Raw genomic sequence first — 20,502 nt, 5'->3', positions numbered from 1 at the left:
CCTCTTAACTGAAGCCTTTCATTGAACTACCAAATAAACACGTTGGTCCTCGCATTCTGGTTAGACATGTGGCAGCACTTCTGCTATCATTGTGTTTGTATTTAACAAATTAAAAATGCAGACATAAGGTTACACATGAGTTTGTGACTCTCTCACTGAACTAACAGAGCCGATCCCTCAGCATGTTTGTGCTCTCTGCTCATGTCCCCTTCATATTCAATCTGGCATATTTTGGCTTTTTAAAGAACTTATTTTAACACTGAACTCAACAACAAATAAATCCTCCCTAACAAAAAAGTCACTTTGAGGGTCAAATTGCATTCGATTTCTAAGTATACTAACCCCAAGTTGCTTTCCGAGGCGTCCACTAGATTTGAATGTTAGCTAGAAAGCACTTAGGTGTCGAGAAACGTGCTTGTCTGAATGGTTAAGGTTTGTTGTATGGAGTATGATAGAAAGATGTCATATAAGAACCCATCCATTTACCAATATAAAGCACCTTGAGGCAACTGTTGTTGCAATATAGCACTCTGTGTTAGCCCTGCCTGATGACCTGTCCTGGCTCTGTCCTTCCTCTCAACCTATGGCAGCTGGAATTGACTGCCGCCCGTTGGTGACCCTGAACTGGATAAGCAAAAGAAGAGGAATGAATGAGAATGTTTCTCTGAGATGAAGCAGATAGAAATCAGCTGTAATTCATTTACGGTTTCATTGATTTTATTTCTTTTAACTGATGTTTATAGTATAAGTTAAATATACAAAGGATTGCTAAACGAGTCCATGTGCCTTAACTATTCACAGAGGAATAAATAACTTTTAAAATGAACTGACATGAATTGATTTCTATTATTTGACAGTGACAGAGATAAAGTGGTACACCACTTCCATGTCGTCAAACAAACATATGCGCTGAGCTGTGTCATGTAAAGTGAAAACTATAAGACGCTTAACAAGTACTGTTCCTTTTTCTTGCCTCACTATAGACTCTTACTGCTGATATTCAGTGTGGCATGCAGCTCCCCAGGCTCATATCCAAGAAGGCCTTGCAGGTTGCATACGAAGCGATAGACGTAGCGCTTGCCAGCGGTTTTGCGAATAATGTTCTTGTCATAGTAGTAGCGCAAACCACGGCTCAGCTTCTCATAATTCATCTTAGGTTTGTTCTTCCTGCGACCCCACAGCACTGCCACCTGAAGAAATAATCCACATGTAAACACCAGCAGAATAAGCCTCGTGTTTCCTTTTTATAACAGCAACATGATGATTTCTAAATGACCAATATTGAAGCAGTAGTTAGCAACGTCAGCTCATAGAAGAAGGTTCTTTGGTGCTTTCATTGCAGAGTGGAACATGTGGAGGTTACAAATATGCCATTACAAAGTGAAAAATACCCTAATTGAAATGTGGCCCTTCATGCTCTACTCATGCAGGTATATATCCTGATATGTTGTGAACTCAGCATTAATGACCTCGTCAGGATCCGTCAGTTTGAACTCCCAGCCATTTCCTGTCCAGCTTATGCACGAATGACAGCTGCGGTCTGTCAGAAGCTCCAGCAGAAACTGCCAGAGCTGAATGGGCCCACTGCCTATTGAGACATGACAGAACAAATGAGTATGCTTACCTCATGGCTACACCTTATCGTTTACCTCCTTCAGCCACTCTACTCACCAGTGTAGCCAGCAAGAACTGCTACAGGTATTACAGCTGTCTCCAGATCAGTTTTGCTGCCTGCACATTCCCTGAAGTTCCTCTGTTGCTGAGGTAACATGAAGGCATTTTCAGACATGCTCTCTTCCATTACTGGCTGGACGTCATGTTGCGGAGCAGCCCATGATTGAGTGCCCACAGCGGCAGACTCATCCCCAAGAACACTCTCCACTTCTGAGCCTGTCCCTGGACACACATTGGAAACAGAATCAAGTGATGTCTGCCAGCTCAACTGAGTGGTCATATCAAACTGTAGATTAGTCTACAGTCTTCCAAAAATGAGCTGATGTAATAAAGTAACTAAAATTAACTAACTGAAGAAGAGAGCTTTAGTCGGAGCACAGTCCAGAGCCTCCTTCTACAAGGATGAAACACAGAATACACAGCTGCAGGGAGGACACGGCAAAGAACAGAGGGAGACTCAGACCATATGTACACAGGGAGATGGAAACACCGAGGAACACAGCTGAAACTCACTGGGAAACAAGGCAAAGGAAGCAAAACTAAAGACAGTGCACACGACATAAGTAACAAATAAAATAAGACAGGAAGTAACGATCACTGAGTCCAGGACAAAGACATACAAACACGACACAAGTAATGGGGAAACCAGAAAACCACGGAGACAAGACACAGAGATATCCACACACAACTGGGCACACAAGAAGGGAAATATTACATAACAGAGACACGTGGGCTCAACAAGAACATAACTAAAGATCCAAACACACTGCTGGAGGATAATGAAAGGATAAAGGGAAATAGCAACCATTTTCCTAAAGAGCAATGCTAAAACAGTGATCCTCAAAAACTCACAACCCTGGCTCCAAGACCCATCGACCATGAAACGATTATTATATTCCACGTCAGCTGTAAGTCCTCTAACTGCAAAGTGGATGTGTTACGAGCCACAGCACCTGTCAGCCCACATAAATGCTCTGCTCACTCAGTAAGCTCCTCTGGCATTAACATCAGCTCTAAAACTGTATGTGGCTCACTTACTTTTGTCCATATTGGGTCTTTTTCCCTTTGTGGAGCAATTCTGACTGTAATGCTTTTTATTCAACTGATGACTCAGTATCATGTGATCTGTCTCACCTCCATTCCCTCGTATTTCCTGCAGCGGGGCTGCAGAGCTAATGTTGCTGCTGCCACGTTGTGAATAGGCTGGATAGTGGCCTCCATGCTGCACACTCATTGGTTCCAGATCGTGGAGGTCTGAGCTCTCACTGGGATGGTACTGAAGGTGGTAATTATCTCTGTCTGAGCATCCCTCAATCTCTGAGTAATTTTCTGAAGGAAACACGACAACAAAACAACAAAAGTCTCAAGCTTGCAGTTGGGTGGTGCGTGCAGACGGCTAATGAAGAAGAGCAGTCACGTTCTCTCAGTGACAATGGGCTTTATTCACAATCAGTATGCACGCATCTGTGAATGAACTATGCATACAGTTCACTCTGTTCCATATATCAATATATAATTTTTTTCACTGACGATAGCAATAGTATCAAGTTTGAAGCAGTTCTATTTTTTTTCATAGTCCAAACATATACAGGTGGTAGTATGTGGCTCAGCACATCTATTCAACACTGTCTGAAATGCCACATAATGACCTGCTGAGAGAAAGGACTGAGCAAAGAGAACTGACCATTTAAAATTTCAGAGTTTTGAATTCTTCACCATTCTTGTGCAATGATAGAAAACAATGTGGCTAGAAAGCTAACTCTGTGCTTTTCAATAAAAGTGCTATCACCTCTCCTCATGGTCTCCAGGTGCTCCCACAGGATTTCTCCTGCAGTGGAGTCAGACAGCAGGCCCAGGAAAGCCTCTTGGTCAAGACCACACAGCTCGCTGCCATCCAGACCTCTGAGGTCTGAGCCCAGGCAGCAGAGCCCAAACTCAGCCTGGCACCAGTCCAGCCAGTGGTTCACCTCCCACTTCGACCACAACCTAGGATCTAAATATACATGCACATGCATTAATAATAGAGTCGGCAACACGTGACAACTAATCAAAGCTCCCACTGTACCCTGTGGAAAGTGACAGCTGATTCTCTCCTGAGTGAAGCCTGCAAAGCTGGCTTTCACAGCCTGAGTGAAGACCTCCTTACTGGTTGGGGTGAGGGGGGGGACCTCTAGGACATCAAACTCTGGAACAAAAGTTATGTTTACTCTTTACAACACATTAAAGACGACCTATCATTAAATATTTCACAACTTTTGATTCAGTTATTTCATACATGGTGCAATAAAGCTAATCTACAGAGATTAAGTTTATTATGATGACACGTTTATGTATGTATGAGCTACACAATTAGAATATAAGTTAGTTATGTGCAAAAGTCTTGAGCCATCCCTCTCTTTTTTATTTCTAAGGACCCAGACTTTCTTTTAGGTGATGCTCTTTCTTTTCTTTTTTCCCCCTTATTTTATTCAATTAAATTTATTTGATTTATATAGCACCAGATCAAAACAACAGTCACCTCAAGCCACTTTAAATTGTAAGGAAAAGACACAAAAATACACAATAAACCTGAACCTCACCATTTTCAGATGAACTTTTTTTTTTCCACAAGAAATTTTAAATAGTATTTTCAGGCACTTTGTTACCAGCAACCTGATGAAAACATCATTTTCTTTCTTTTCTTGGTAACTTGGTTTATCTCAGCATGGTGTGCAGCGTGTCAGACAAATTAAAGTAGAGCCCCGAAGTAGGTGGCCTAAAAAGAAAGGACAGCAAATGAACAATGTCTGAAACTCGTGTCCTTAAGAAATAGCACCTGACCCAGGACCTTCATCTGACCCATCTGCTGTTCTGGAGCCAGAAGGACGGCTGTCTCGCATGCTGATGAAGTTCACCTAATTTCACAGAAATTGGACTGAAAATCAGTGGCAGCCGGTTTGATGGGGGAATGAAGCCAACTGTGAACATTGATTTAAATCACCATCAATACGTATGTATGCCTGCAGTCATCTTTAAAATGCAACAAGGCTCTGTCATGTTTTGTTGTTGGTTTTCAGACAGTGGTGTGGAGGTTTTTGTCAAAATTAATGAAATGATGAATTCAGAAAAGTATCATTATGAAAATAACGTCAAACACACCATCAGTGCAGTGAAAGCAGAGCTGCAGAGAGAACACAGTGGAGCACCATCGTTCATGGACCGGCCTCCCCAGAGCTCAACATTATATTATTACTATTATTATTATTACTATTAAAACAGTGTGGGATCATCCCGACAGAGAACAGAAACATCCAAAGAAGAGCTCTGGAGAACTATTCAATAAATCACTGCATCGATATCCCCATTTTTCTAGCAACACATGGAGGGGGGACTCAAGTCTTTTGCACAGCACTGTATTAGCTGTTTAAAACCTCCCAGACATTGTCATCACATTAATCAGCATGAACTAAATTATTAGATCGTCAACCAAAAGTGATGCGAGTCAGCTACAGGATGCACAGTGAGAGACGCTGGTTTGTGTTTGTATGATGGGGGACTGTTCCACTTTGCTGTCAGTCCGAATGATCTTCTTAGTTTGAGAGTAAACAAATTATGAACAAATACACTTTTTTCTAATATGCTATTGGTTCTATGCTGCTTATAAATGCAAAGGCGAATAAAGTTTTGTGTTATAATATCAGCCATGTCTAACATAATGTATTAGACATATTGACAGACAATAAAAAGATTCAAAGTAAAAATCATTCATTCTGATAAAACACAGAACAGAGAGATGTTGGTGTCTTACCGTAAGTGTTGCCATCCATCTCAGTGTGTGTGAGACTGAGGATCAGGTGGAGTAAATAGGGATCACACGGGGAATGAGCCTTTAATATAATAGCTGTGAGGGAAGGAGGAGGCAGGCCGTGATTGACAACTGTCAGCCACGGAGATGTGGGAGGGTCAGCAGGAAGAGATATAAGGTCCAGTGTAAGCCCGCCACATAATAAATCAGTGTGTATAAGAATCAGAATCAGAAAGGATTTTATTGCCAAATGTTGAGCAGGTTTACAACATTAGGAAGTTGCTGCGGTACTTAGTGCAAACATACTGTCATAAATAACGCTTAAATAGACATAAAAATAAAAATAAGAATTAAAAGTGCTAAGTAGATAGATATATACGTGAGTGCAGGTGGTGATCAGTGCCAAACATTGAATGATGCAGTGAACACAGCGTAGGGTCATGTGTTTCTGGTTGGAACAGTCATACGGTTATTGTTCATGTGTCCAACAGCAGAGGGGAAGAAACTGTTCTTATGGCGAGAGGTTCTGGTGCGAATGGACCGGAGCCTCCTGCCTGAGGGGAGCAGGTCAAACAGACTGTGTCCAGGGTGAGAAGGGTCAGCTGTGACTGAGCTGCACGCCCCAGTGTCCTGGAGGTGTACAGGTCCTGCAGAGATGGGAGTCTGCAGCCAATCACCTTCTCAGCAGAGCGCACAACACGCTGCAGTCTCTGTTTGTCCCTGATAGTGGCTCCAGCGTACCACACGGTGATGGAGGAGGTGAGGATGGACTCAATGATTGCAGTGTAGAATTGCATCATCGTCCGTGTTGGCAGGTTGAATTTCTTCAGCTGCCTCAGGAAGTACATCCTCTGCTGGGCTTTCTTGATGACGGAGGTGATGGTGGGCTCCCACTTCAGGTCCTGGGTGATGGTGGTACCCAGGAAGCGGAATGAGTCCACAGAGGTGATGGGGGTGTCATTCAGGATGATGGGGGGGAGTGGGGCTGTGTGCTTCCTGAAATCCACAATATAAGTATAATAACATAAGAATATGCTAGAATAAGTACATTTATTGTTTTTGTGGTATATATTAAGAATTTGTTAAAACACACATACAGCTTCCCACTTCCTGTTTGTTGGAAATTTGTAGAGAGTAGTAAACTCTGAACTATCTTGGAGGAGGTATGGGTGGACTATTTCAGGAGAAAGACTGGAGAATAAAAAAAAATAAAAAATAAAAAAAAAATATGCAAAACTGCAGCTAATTGTGTATCAAACAAGTCACGAGACTAAAGTGACGTCCTAAGTTTAATCGGCAGTCCAACTGCTGTTGAGTCAGTTTTAGAAACTGACTTTAAAGGTTAGTGCTAATGAAAAATAGGAAGAAAAAAATATATCAGAATTTCTTTTTTTTTAATTTCTTTTTTTTTTATAACAAATAGGACAGGGGGAATGAATGAGAGAAAGAGGGGGAGAGAAAGAAAGAAAACCAAAGGGGAGAAGAGACGGTGAGAAGGGGGGGGAAGAGAGAGAAAAAAAAAAAAGAACTCCTGGGTCACCTGTATGGAGAAAAAAAAAAAACAAACAAAAAAAACAAACAGAGGAGACAGCAAACAACAAAGAGCAACATAATAATAGAGAAAACAAAGCACCATCACAATAAACTAGCTAGTCATAGATATCAATATTTACTAAATAATAAACGATATTGTGCAGCACGCAAGATAGACAGCGCACAGTGTGCTTTGAGGTAGCAGCCAAGAAAGCTTTAGTCCGCGTCTGTGAATACCCATGTGTGCATACCTGTGTGGATCAGCATGCTTGCATTCCAAAGGTTTCTCCATGTAATGATCTGCTAGGGAGTGTGGGGGGGCCACAGCCCCGTCCTCCAGGGTGTGAAGCGGGTATGGAGGAGATCAAAACTCCAGACATCCAGAGGCCCCCAGAGCACAAGAGACCATGGAAGACCAACATATATCAGAATTTCAGAAAATAGGGAAAAGCTGACTGTGCTGTAAAAGACAAACTTCCTCACTTTGGAATGAAAAAGAGAAAACCAAAATAAACTAATAGAGTATTGGAGTTGGTCGTTGATTTAGTCAGAAAATTGTGTGAATTGCATGAAAGGATAAAGTGTGTGTGTGTGTGTGTGTGTGTGTGTTTTCACTTTTAAATGCTGGTCCCTTCACAGATGTTGGAACATTTTCCTTGAATGCATCGTTTTCTTTTCTCCTCATTTTTGCTCCAATCGTTCTTCAAACAGAATTACACATTAACTCCAGGAGTCAAAAAGTTGATTATAAATGCTTTTTAATATCACTCTTCTATGTTACACACAAATACAGCTGAGAGTACACACATATTCCAGAGAGGTATGCAAAGAGTAGGCACCATCAATGTCTAACAGACTACAGCACAAAGACAACACATGCTGACAGGATGTCACAGCTACCAAACTTCAACTATAATAAAACACACAAATACATTCAGCTAACATCGTACAACACTGGACAAGCAGTTGGACAGTGAACGTGAAATAGTCATGTGCTGAAACACGGGTACATGCTTTTTAGTTACAGTACTGCTGGGAGGCTACACTCTTCCATGGAAGACGTGACTGGTCAGGAACAGTGACAGGACTCGGGCTTATCTGCAGTTATGCTGGCTTTTGGAAGGAGGGAATGTAGTCTAGCTCTTGTTAAAGACAGGCCTCAATTATCCTGTAGTGACCAAACACATTCCCAGTTTTCTCATAATCTGCGGTTAGTGGAGTACAAGTACTACTAGTAAAAATAATAAAATGAACAGTACTTGTTATGTGTCCTACAGTTTACACTTTACATAAAACAGCTCAGTGCCTAGTAGTACTTGTACAAGTGATACAGATGCTACTGGTGAAGAAAGAAAAATAAAGACATGTAACAAGTTAAAGGAAAAACAAGTGATGAAATAATTTATTAAGGGGACGCCAACAGCCTTAATCCTTGGCACTGATTCCCACTCTCTGGAAATGGACTAATGGCAGACCATACTTCTAAAACACATTCCCTCTCTTTTCAGGATCAACAATCTTTCCCCTTAAAAAGAGAAAAGTGGATCAAACCCATGGAGGTAAAATACCTCCACAGCCCTCAGTTGGGGAGTCGCAGGTTCTGCTTTTTCCTTTAATTTGTCACACATCCACAGTGGACCATTTCAGCTCCAGTTAGCACAGGGTGAACTGGAAGTGGTTGAGGTTGTACAGGGATCGTTACTGTAAAGAAATAATGCCACAGTGCACAGTGAGAAGCTACAGGGTTCGTCTCTGGCTGCCGTACCACGTGCTGAGCTACGGACGAAGGTAGTTTGGTTTAGCGAGGGGCATCCGGAGCAGCGATCTTCTCCAGACTGGGCTCCATTCCCCAGATTTCCCGGGCATACTCAGAAATGGTGCGGTCACTGGAGAATTTTCCACAGCCAGCAATGTTGTGAATCACCATCTTGGTCCACTCTTTAGGGTTCTGTTAACATAGAGAAGGCGTCACAGGCCAGGTGTCATTTATTGGACAATACTTGTGTACATGACCTCACTAGCAGCAGAGCATACCTTGTAGAGCGCGCTGACTCTCTCCTGACATCTGATGTAGTCTTCGTAGTCAGCAAACACCTTGAACCTGCAGGACATAAAAATGTTTCAACAGTGAGCTGCATTGTTCACTCTTCAGCTCGTGTCTAACGCCTGGGAAAGTCAGTCACATGTTTGCTCAGCAATGACACGACATCACTGGAGCCTACAGTGTGAGTTAGAATGCAAAGTACTCACTCGTGAGTTTAGGGACCACCGTGCGCTCACCTGTCATGGTGCATCAGCATGTTCACGAGGTCTTTGAAGAGGCCAGGCTGGCTGGGGCTGAAGAAGCCTCCTGCTATCTGGTCCACTGCCTGCTTCAGCTCGGGGACACGGTTATAGTAGGACACGGCGTCGTAGCTGAGGACAGAAAAACACAGAGATGCTAGCTGTGCTCCACAGGACAGAGCAGACGGTGGATGGAAGTTACTCCTGTGGTTTCCATGGCAGGGCTTTAAAAAGCACAACATCCCAGGTGGAAAATACTTTTCAGTTTTATTATTATGTGATGATACTGTTCAGCTGCCGTTACATGGTTAAGTTACTTTAGCTAACTAGTTGAGCAGAGGCCTGGGAGCTCGAGGCTCCTGCACAGTATCTTAGCTGTTCCCAGGACTGCGCTCTTCTGGACAGAGATCTCCGATGTTGTTCCCGGGATCTGCTGGAGCTACTCGCCTAACTTGGGAGTCACCGCACCGAGTGCTCCGATTACCACTGAGACCACCGTTTCCTCCACCCTCCACATCTTCGAGCGTAAGACGTCCGTGGCAGCAACAGACGTGTGGAGATCAACAATGGATAATATGGAGTGCAGAGAGAGCACGACCAAGCAACGATTAAAGCGTGGAAGTAATCACATTACTTTGAGTTTGATTCTGTAAAAAGTGACAAAAACATCAGCGTCTGCTGTTCACGCTGTGTGGGAAGAAAACTTCTTTCTACAGCGAAAAATTTAACTTCAACTCTGAGCGAGCAGCGAGCACGCTGCCACGGGAATGTGACATTCACACAGAAACCCCCGGATCCTCCCACTGACAGGACAGCTGTGGGCAAACCTCCACCCACCCCACTCCAGCTAAACAGGTGACAATAGATTTAAGAGCTGCTGAGTCTTTGATTTTATTTATTTTCTGCTGTTTTTACTCACATCTATTTGAAAGAGTAGAAACCCAAAACATTATTTTATCTGCTGGATTATGCAGGAAATAGGTTTAAATGTTAAACACATTTCTTCCAGTCAAAGATTGTTACATATAATTACATTTTTACTTGATGCATAAAGTTAAAAGATAACTAATAAACTAATAAAACAAGTTTTAAAGAGACTTTTTCATTTGATTCAGTTTAATATGATGGATTATGCAGAAAAAATAGAAATGGGCTGAAAGGTCTGTTGCCTTATACTCGGGTTGTGTATCATGTTATTAAAAAAAAGTAACTAAGCAATAAAGTAACTACTTGCTCTTAGATCCACTGGCTGCTGAGCATTGCATCTTTCTCCCATATGCTCTTCCAGTATTGCTCCGCTCGCCTATGGAAAAAAGCCCCCAGCCTCGGTGGTGCTGTTCTCATATTGTTTGTCAGGTATACTTCTTCAAGCGGCTGGCCAAGGCTGTGAATCTTTAGCAGCTGTTTCCAAGGCCTCAGGTATGGACACTTTGCTGTACTTCTTAGTTACCTTTCTGCAACTGAAGTTGGCTAACATCCCTCTATGCTACCTAGATCTTGGCCTCTAGTCTCCTTTTGGTTGTTGTAGCCAAGCATCTCACTTATCCCTGATGTTGTGGATGTGTACACACACACGCACGCACGCACGCACGCACGCACGCACGCACACCTCTGAACCAAGACCATTTTAAAACTCACCCCTTCTTGTCCAGAGCCTCCACATCGTGCACCCTCATACCAAAGATGAACAGATTCTCCTCTCCAGCCTCCTCTGCCATTTCCACGTTGGCACCATCCATGGTGCCAATGGTGAGGGCGCCATTCAGCATGAACTTCATGTTCCCTGTGCCCGAGGCCTCAGTACCTGCTGTGGAAATCTGCTCAGACAGGTCAGCCGCAGGGATGACTGCACAGAGGAGACACACGGAATACAGTGGAGTCAGCTTTATGTGCTACTGTCCCAACAGAGAATGACCCAACATAAAAGATCAGGTTTATCCAGCTGTAGTGTAAATAAGTGATATTATACATCACTTATTTACAGTAAGACACAGTCAAAAACTTATTACTCTTCTCAGCCAGTGTGACGCGGTAGTTCTCCAGGAAGATGACTTTAAGGCGATCTCCCACCTCGGGGTCATTATTAACGATATCTCCGATGGACGTGATCAGCTTGATGATCATCTTGGCAGTGTGGTATCCTGGAGCAGCCTAGAAACGCAGAAGGCACATGCTGGGAAACCAAGAGGCTCACCACACCCTCAAAGTTCAAAAACAGGTGTTAAATTCGTAGTGGCTAACAGCTAGCTTCAACTCGTCCAAGACGTGCAGCTCAACTCAATCATGCTCAATTTTCCTCCAGAGGTGCTTCTAAATCATCACAGTTTCATAGCCTGTCCTGTCACAGCAGTATATAAACTACAGGTGAATAAACACTACTGAATGAGGTTAGTGTAGAAGAAGAAGAAAGGTCCTGCTTGGTGAGACAGATGTCTACAAGCAGCTTCTCTGATGCAACAACATCCATGTGCAGACAGATGGACAGCCATGTTTATGACTGGCTGTGTCAAAGTGGCCCAGACACATACTAGATAAGGCTGGATTTGATGTAGTGTGAAGTGCAGTGGGTGTGGGAATAAACTGCTTCCATGACAGGCTTTCTTCTGACCACATTAAACTTTTAGGAATATTGCTGCTCACCTTTCCTCCAATCATGATCGTTCTGGGTGTCCACTGCTTGTTGGCCTCGTTCTTAATGCCTGATCAGAGAGAAAGACTGTTTGTTTGCTTGTTTGTTTGTTAAACAGAAGACAAGTCTGGATTCAGAGTTAAAGCTCAGCAGCACCCACGGTTGTACAGTGTGATGATATGCAGGCAGTTGAGTAGCTGCCTTTTATACTCGTGGATCCTCTTCACCTGCACATCAAACATGGAGCTGGGGTTGATCTTCACCTTGTAGTGCGCTTCAAGATGCGCTGCAAACTTCATCTTGTTCTCCTGAAAGTTCAGACAGAGGGTGTAAAAAGAAGCACGCAAACAGAGTGCATTTTACTTTTGGCATTTTAAGCTCTCACTTGTTTGATTTTGGCTACGTCCCGGATGAAAGCGTCATCATTCACAAAGTCCAGAAGCTTCTTCAGCTGGTCCAGGTCACGGATGTAATCCTCTCCAATTTTCTGGAGGTTAAGCAGGTGAGTTAGGCAAGATCTCTACAAAGACTTACAACGTTCACAAATAACTAACCCACCTCAGCGATGACCTCAGCCAGACCGGGGTTGCACATGACCAGCCAGCGCCTGGGGGTGATACCGTTGGTCTTGTTCTGAAACTTCTGAGGGTCAACCTCGTAAAAATCCTTGAACCTGGACGTGGAACACCAGTCAGAGAAACTTCCAAACATCTTTGTAACATGTTATGCAGCTAGATTCCTACAGGTTTCCTTACACAGTGTTTTTGATGATATCTGAGTGGATACGGGCCACTCCGTTGACTGCGTGAGAGCCCACAATACAAAGATGAGCCATGTTGATTTTCTTCACATCTCCTTCCTCAATCAGGGACATTCTACATATGCGGTCAGTGTCCCCTGGGTAAAGCTTCGAGATGCGCTGAAGGAGTGAAGATAAACACTCTGAGATTACTCACCGCTGTGCGTATAAAACAAAATGTTTCATTCTTCAAGAACGAACCACATTTTCTCTGCTCACAAAGCTTTTCAGGCACCTTATTGCCTGAAAAGCTCCAATATTACATCCTCCCCTCATACCTCCAGGTGCCTCCTGTTGATCTCGTAAATGATGTCAAGGTGTCGAGGCAGCAGGTTTTGGAAGAGGTCCACGGGCCAGCGCTCCAGTGCCTCAGGCAGCACGGTGTGGTTGGTGTAGGCACAGGTTCGGATCACAATGTCCCAGGCCTAGACACAGGGGCCAGAGCCACAGGCAGCTAGGTTAGCATTTAAGAAACTGTGCTAAAGAAAATGTGAACCAATGTGAAAGCACTTTTTTAGCTGATCAGTGACTTGGTTTGAGGTTAGCGCTAAGGACACAAACAAACAATGAGACTGAATCCCGGTCGAAGAATCCTAGAACGTCTATAAAATATGGGCTGATCAGCGTAGCCAGAGTCTGAAAACTGCATCTGTTTTAATGGCAGGTAGCGACTCCTAATGCACCTACTTCTTATTTGCAGAGCTCATTAAACGTTTTCCCAGTGACTTTATGGTCTCCAGCTCAGTTTGAAGTCTTGAATACACCATTAGGGTCCCACAGACTCACTACAGATGCACACTGGATGGAAAAGTTAAGAGTTTGCGATGTGATACCTTCTCCCAGGACACTTTCTCAATGTCCACCAGCAGCCTCATCAGTTCAGGAATGGCCAGAGCAGGGTGGGTGTCATTCAGCTGGATGGCCACCTGCACATGGAGAGAAAACAGAAAACTCATGATCATCAGTTTTAGGAGAAATCAATAAGAGAAAGTAAAAAACAAAAGAGAAGCAAATAACACAGAATGACAGCAAGCTCACCTTGTCTGGCAGTGTGGAAAGATCTAACCGCACAAACTCTGTGGAGCCAAACTTTGAGGCTTTGAATCGACGGATGATGTCCTGAAGAGTTGCAGCTACGACAAAGTATTCCTGCTTCAGACGCAGCTCCTTCCCTTCAAAGAACTGAAGGAGAGTATGAAGAGCTGTTACACCAGAGTTCAATGCTTACAATCAATCTGCTGCCGGTACACCCGCTGACATTATTATGGAAGAAGCACAGAAAAAGAGAGCAGCTCAGGAGGAGGAAATCATCAGGTTAGTCCGTGATTTGAACCAAGGGAACAAATCGTGGCAGGAACGGCCTGATATTATTTGTATCTCACTGCAACTTTACTGTATAAAGAGCTAACATCTCCAAAATGTCAGGAGTAGTTGGTCATTACAACAAGTGTTCGTGAACTAAAAATCAAGAATGTGGGATGCTGTTTGTCCGTGATTTGGAGAGCCTAGCGCTGCTCCTGACGCAGGGAAAACCAATTCTGCAGGGGAGACCTACCTCGGCACTTGTGCAGGTGAAACCAAAGGGAAGATATGCTTCACCATATTTTCTAGTCTTTGGCTTAGAATGAAGTTGGTTTGGAAACATATTCAGCGATGCTTCATTTCCTGCTTTGCGTTTGTGTGGGAGCCCCGTCAAAAACCTGTCCATTATGCTAACAGCGTCCAAGCGTTCCTTTTTTTTTTTTTTTCTTTCATACCGCGCCCCTCCCCCCTGCAATGGCTTAGCGCCCCCCCCCCCTAAGAGGTCGGCCCCACACTTCGGGAACCTCTGCACTAAGAGACGTTTTTGTGCCCTTTGCAGACCCTGTGCTTATTTCCAAGTCCCAAATGCAATCATCGCAGGAGTTTGGTCAATCTTAACTTTTAAAAACACTGGACAGATAAGGAAAAATGTCACCTGGCACAGGGATAAACACACTCCTGAACCTTGAGGAAAGCTAGAAGAGTTGGAGCTGTTATAGCGGCAGAGGGTGGGCTGACATCATATTAAACTTTAGGGATTAAGAATGGGATGTCGCTGAAGTTCATACGTGTGTGAAAGCAGATGAGCAAATACTCTCAATGTCACGCACAGCACCATCCACTAGTTCATGTGAACGAAGTAAAGGTTCAAATAAATAAGAAGTGCAGCTGTAAATCCACTCACATTGTCGTTGGGGTAGAGCACTCTGGAGATGTTCTCAGCGAGGTTTCTATCGAGCACAGCTTGAATGTAGCCTCCAACATTAACTGTGGGACAACAGCAAGAAGAGCAGTCCATGTCTGCTGGTTCTACTTTTCACAGAGTGATGTGAGCAGAGGGCAGTACTCACAGTCTTTCAGGTTAAAGTCACAGGGCGCCTTTGCAGACCACAGCCTCATCGTATTAACTATGTTGTTTCTGTAGCCGGGGACTGGAGTGTCATAGGGAAGAGCCAGAACCACCTGGAACACACACACTTCATCATTTCTCAGTGTTTAAACTACAGTCTGCTGATTTACTGTTAGGGATGATGTCACAGACCACAGGACAAGCCAACTAGACTGAGATGTGGCTGCAGGGCAAATACAAATCATCCGTCCCAGGTACCATTACAGGGAATGTGAGGGAATACCACAGTGCAAGGTTCCTGGGTTCAGACATCTTCAGGCAAACTGAGGTGTTCATCGGGGAGACATGAAGAGCTGAACTCTCTAATCCTTCACATATTCCCGAGGCACAGATACTGAGCTGGAAGCTACCAGAAAGCATTCATATCTGTTACTGTTGTTTGCATTCAACCTTCTCTGATGCAGAGAACAAGTGACGGGACTCTCTCCACCCTGCATTCTTCTACTGCCATGAGTGTAACCACATCTGAAGATTACGGTGCATCTTTGTCCCACTTTCCCCAAATCACTGGGCAGACTGACGCCCCTCACTGAGCCTGGTTCAGACGCAGGGTTCTTACTTTAAAAAGATGTTTTTCCTTCTCATCGTCACCAAGAGCTTGCTCACAGCGAGTTTTCTGACTGTTGCCGTTCTCTCTGTATTATCATAAGGTCTTCATCTTACAATACAAATGCACAAATGTGTGATTTGGCACTGTGGGAAAAAGTCCTGCTTCACACAACATTACCAACCTTTCAACTGTATATCAGCTGTGCAACTAAATGGCACCTGCACTGGTTCTTATGTAGCATGTTTCTACTCTACCCGAGCACTCCAGGTACTTTATTACTCACCTCATTCAAACCAGCACTTTTTTTCTATGTGTTTCTACAAAAGTGCTACTTCACACTGTGATGGATACATCGGAGAGAAACTTGGGGTTAGTATCTTGCCCAAGGATCTTTGGCATGCTGACTGAAGCACCAACCTTACGATTAACAGAGGATCTGCTCTCCCTCCCCCTCGACCCCTGAGAGAGACTACAGACAGACACTAGAGACACAGGACTGACCTGCTGCATGCAAATGTTACTAATGCATACAGTCCCAGTGCATTTAACCTGATCCAGCCACTGTTTAACTCAATTTTTTAAACTACTATAACCAAAAAACGCGTGTATTAGATAATTACAGCAAGTTGAGGGGTTTGTCTTTACCCCGTATCCTCGTTAAACTGTAGTCTTTGTTACCCAATAATAATAGTAGTAGTAGCATGCACAATTAGAGGTGTCAAAGAAAATGTGACAGTCTCAGTACTTTCTATTAAGAGTATACAGTAACGACCTGGTACCAACCTGCGTGTCAACCCACTTCACTCCATCAGCTGTGTGCTCCACGCGGCCATAGAAGTGGACAGGGCGCATGTACTCGGGCCGAGCCTTCTCCCAGGGATTCCCATAACGCAGCCAGTCATCGGCTTCTTCCACCTGTGGAAATACCAGATGGCATCTTCCTGTTTAAAACTAGTTAAAATATGAAAAAAAAGTCCTTAAAAGTCTCATATTTCAGCACTTATATGCTGCTTATATGACAAAAACTACATCAGCAGACCGTCCTGTCCAAACACAACAAACACTGGAGTTTCAAGACGGTACTCTGACTATAACTCCATTTCCACTAAGACTACAGAGTGAACAGACGGTCCATCAAATTCTCTCACTTTGCCACGTTCTGTGCTCCGAATAATCCTCCTAATAATCCTATTAATGCTCCTTTTAATCAGCATCACCGATATCTTGTGTAAACAAACTGTGACGGGTCCATCATGCAACACCCTCTGCTACCATCACAGAGGGCGCTTTTGTCTGGCTAATCTTATTCAGTATGACTGTAGTGCAAAGGTGCTTTAAGTGCATACACAGCACCAGGTGAACATACCTGCCAGCCACTGACAATTTTCTGGTTGAAAATGCCGAACTCATACCGGATGCCATATCCATAAGCAGCCAGACCCAGAGAGGCCATGGAGTCCAGGAAACAAGCTGTGGAAACGGGAGCGCTGTTAGACACGGCTGTGCTTCACATCACCATTTGTCAGCAGCCAATCAGGAGCTCACCAGCCAGGCGTCCAAGGCCTCCATTGCCTAGGCCAGCATCTTCTTCAATGTCCTGCAGCTCCTCCATGTCCAAACCCAGCTAAAGAACATGAGCACACGCACAGTAAGGTGTGGATCAGCTGTGAGTACTGCAGGACAGAGCTGTTAATCACTCCTCCCACGTTAACGGCAATGAACATTAGAGCTTCACTGTCTGGCTGAGTGTTATTGACAGTAAAGCCAAGCTCCAACTAAAAATCTGTGAGTGTCTCCCGCAAGTGCGTCTCTCATTGCTATGGTTGTTTCCAAGGTCTCAGACTGACCTGGAAGTGCATGGACTTAAAAACTTTTGCGGGATCTTGTAAAACGACATCTTCAATTTTTTTTTCCTTCAAATTTAAATTAATAAAAAATTCATTAACACTAAAGATTCATTCATGAACTCACTGAAACTAAACTGAATTAAAAACAGGAAGTCAAAATAAAAGTAAAAACTAATTACAAATCTATAATATCTCTGGTCATCCCTCTCACTTTATTCAGCCATTGCTTGAGGATGTGGAAGCCTCTCTGCATCAGTGTGGGTTGATTTGATTTTGTTTCTGTTGGAAGCGTGCTGTATTACCCTCACCTGGTATGTGGCTTCATCGCAGGCATTCTCCAAGGCCAGGTTCACCATGGTGTTCTGCAGAGTACGGCCCATGTAAAACTCCAAGGAGAGGTAGTAGACGCGCTGCAAGAAAACAGAGCAAAATGGCTTTTTATTCCACTTCCACCTGATCCTGAGCTGCTGGTAGTTTGAATTTCCTTTCAGTTATTGCACTTTTACATCTGTATGCAAAAATATTTCCAAAGGCAACAACACAAATATGACTGGATGAAACTCTGAAACAGAGTCAGGTTATTGACAATAAAGCACACAGTATGCGCCCCATGGCCCGGCCACGTGATCTCTAGGACAAGACAGCAGCAGAGCAACTGCAGGCAATGACACCGTTTCACTTCAGAGAAGCAGCATTACAAGTCTGGTACAGAGAACAAAGCTTCTGACATTCTGATACGGCTCCAGCATGAGAAGCATGTGTAGACCGAAGTGACTGAGACATGCAGAGGTCAGCAGGGTAGGTCACACTGGCATGGCTCCTTCGTTCTTTGTCACAGCATATGTATCGTCTAACACTGACCTCCATGTCTGACGTCTAACTGAGCACCACTTTAAGAGTGCTGAGAGTCAGCAGCACATTGACTCAGTGTATAGAAATGTGACAGCTGTTCCAAGTGCACCACGCCACACGGTCACAGGAAAAGTCACCAGAGTGCAGCAGCTGAATGCAATGCTCACCCTGAACCTCCAGTTCCAGAGAACCAGAACTTCTTTACTGAAAATTCAACGAATCATCATCATCTAACATTTTACATGCTTTGAAAAGAATCACTTCATACTTTTATGCACAGCAGATCAGCATCTTTTGACTATGAAGGCCTCCCTGAAAGCCGGTGTTGTGCCAAAAAGTGATTTCCAATGTTTCTGTGTATTTTTTATGTGTAATATCTTTACGTATGTTGGTAAATAGACTTCGGTGAACAGCGTTTACAAAGGGGTTATATATAGAATTAAAAGATTATCTGTTTTTTTAAGTATCTTTATAACTCTGTGTTATTGTACTCACATTATAACCAATCCGGTCCTTTATCCCCACTTAAAATATTTTTACAGAACTATTGTAATATTTGCTGCCATTTCTGCTGTCTTACTCTTACAAAAGACATTTTTAATGTTAATGAGATTTTTTTAACTGCATAAATAAAGGTTCTATAAAAGTCGCTGCCAAAAACTGATTGCGGCTTCTACCTTGTTACACGAATGTTGTTTGTGGCTCAATATGACTTTGTGTCATCCATGAGGGATGAATTTGACATATGTTTCACATATTATAGGCCAACAAGTTACTTATAGCAGTTTAAATACGAGCAATCAGTTTTTGGCAAATACCGGAAATCAGTTTTTGGCAGACAATCACTTTTTGGCACAACACCAGTCAATAAGCTGGAGGAGGACAAGACATAGCCGTCTGAACAGCCAGGCTGGAGCACAGCGGGGTCTCGGGCCGTGGCAGTGGTATGCAGTCTTAGTGACGCAGTTATCAGAGCTGTGAGCCCGTGAGGGCAGCCCCCTCCTCAAGGAACCCCAGCCCAGTAGGTAATAAAACAGTGGCGAGCTGATCAGAGTGGGTACTAATGCAAAAGGGGCTATGCAGCAGCTCTGAGGGCTCAGTTCTCGCTGCCTGCTCAAGGCCTTTAGGTCATTTTGCGCTTTGGTGAGAGGAGAGGGGGTGGAGAGATGGATGGCGGACATGCGTTTACGTGAGCTATGTCTGGTTGGCCCCAAGCCCGCCCGTGTGGACGCACATGAGTGAGCGAGGTACAGCAGAGGTCAGGTGAAGGTGAGACAGCTGCGGATGACGTTGCGTAACATCTCATAAGAGCGGAGCTGCCGGGACACACACACACACACACACGACTCACGGTCAGAGCGAACGTGACTATAAATGGATACGAAGAGCAACGCTGTTACAAGCCGCAGCCATCACTGCTGACATCCGCATCACGAACCCGCATCCCCTCCCTTCCCCCAGGCCTCCGATCAGCTGTGCTCGACTGCAGTGCACCCGGTTGCTTACTTTGGGGTCCTTCTCGTAGTAATGCTGCTGCGTTCGGATCCAGCGGCCCACCAGGTGATCTCGGACCGTGTTTGCCAAGGCGAAGTAGTAGTCCCGTTTGGTGGCCACATTCCGATCCTTGACCAGGGTGAAATGGAGGTGCCGGTTGAAGTTAGTTTTTAGGTCCGCAACGTTCTCCACCCCGGCCAGGCCCCGCACCGAGATCTGCTTCCTCCTGTCTTGGTCTGTCAGCGGCTTGGCCATCTCTGTGCTCCCGGAGTGTGACCCGACGCGTCGTTGCTCTTCTTCGGCTCTGCGTTGAACACACAGCCGGAGCCTAGCGATGCTCCAGCCTCTTTAATATGTCACGTACAGCTGAGAGCGTCAGGACGGAACAGCCAAACAGCTTTTCCGGTCGACAGTTTCAAAATAAAACTCAGTATCATCAGGTGGCCAATCAGCGACTTGGAAGACTTTCGTCTTACTGTTCGGGTACTCCACGAAACTCTGTAAACAATACTTGTTCTAACTTCCAGTGTAAATGTGGCTACTTTGACTTAACCGTGCCTCACTGAGACGCACATGGATAGAATATGTAGCAGTTCTATGCAAACTCCACAGACCCTGACTTCAGT

At 44.2% G+C, this 20,502-nt stretch overlaps 2 protein-coding genes across 2 annotated transcripts; both read right to left on the bottom strand.

The window, feature by feature from the left end:
* Nucleotides 1–977: 977 nt before the first annotated feature.
* LOC309703026 (protein C-ets-2-like) lies at nucleotides 978–4,553 on the bottom strand (the record flags this gene model as incomplete). The annotated part of the gene is made up of 7 exons (XM_082527733.1): nucleotides 978–1,190; nucleotides 1,470–1,588; nucleotides 1,672–1,896; nucleotides 2,809–3,003; nucleotides 3,464–3,667; nucleotides 3,740–3,859; nucleotides 4,490–4,553. 7 exons carry the CDS (start codon nucleotides 4,551–4,553, stop codon nucleotides 978–980), a joined length of 1,140 nt encoding a protein of 379 aa, XP_082383859.1.
* A 3,179-nt stretch (nucleotides 4,554–7,732) lies between these two features.
* On the bottom strand, nucleotides 7,733–20,277 carry LOC309703290 (glycogen phosphorylase, muscle form-like). Its single transcript, XM_082528060.1, has 20 exons — nucleotides 19,889–20,277; nucleotides 17,839–17,940; nucleotides 17,229–17,307; nucleotides 17,050–17,153; nucleotides 16,467–16,598; nucleotides 15,075–15,186; nucleotides 14,909–14,991; nucleotides 13,741–13,884; nucleotides 13,536–13,628; nucleotides 12,981–13,127; nucleotides 12,659–12,822; nucleotides 12,462–12,576; nucleotides 12,289–12,390; nucleotides 12,064–12,211; nucleotides 11,915–11,973; nucleotides 11,284–11,425; nucleotides 10,913–11,120; nucleotides 9,272–9,406; nucleotides 9,026–9,092; nucleotides 7,733–8,939 (listed from the first exon to the last, which is right to left on the bottom strand). Exons 1-20 carry the CDS (start codon nucleotides 20,129–20,131, stop codon nucleotides 8,790–8,792), a joined length of 2,529 nt encoding a protein of 842 aa, XP_082384186.1. The 5' UTR covers nucleotides 20,132–20,277; the 3' UTR covers nucleotides 7,733–8,789.
* Nucleotides 20,278–20,502: the final 225 nt, after the last annotated feature.

The sequence above is a fragment of the Aulonocara stuartgranti genome (assembly GCF_965226115.1).
Source record: "Aulonocara stuartgranti genome assembly, chromosome: 3".
Taxonomy (NCBI): domain Eukaryota; kingdom Metazoa; phylum Chordata; class Actinopteri; order Cichliformes; family Cichlidae; genus Aulonocara; species Aulonocara stuartgranti.
Note: the sequence above shows the minus strand (reverse complement) of the source record. Positions and strands in the feature narration are given on the sequence as shown.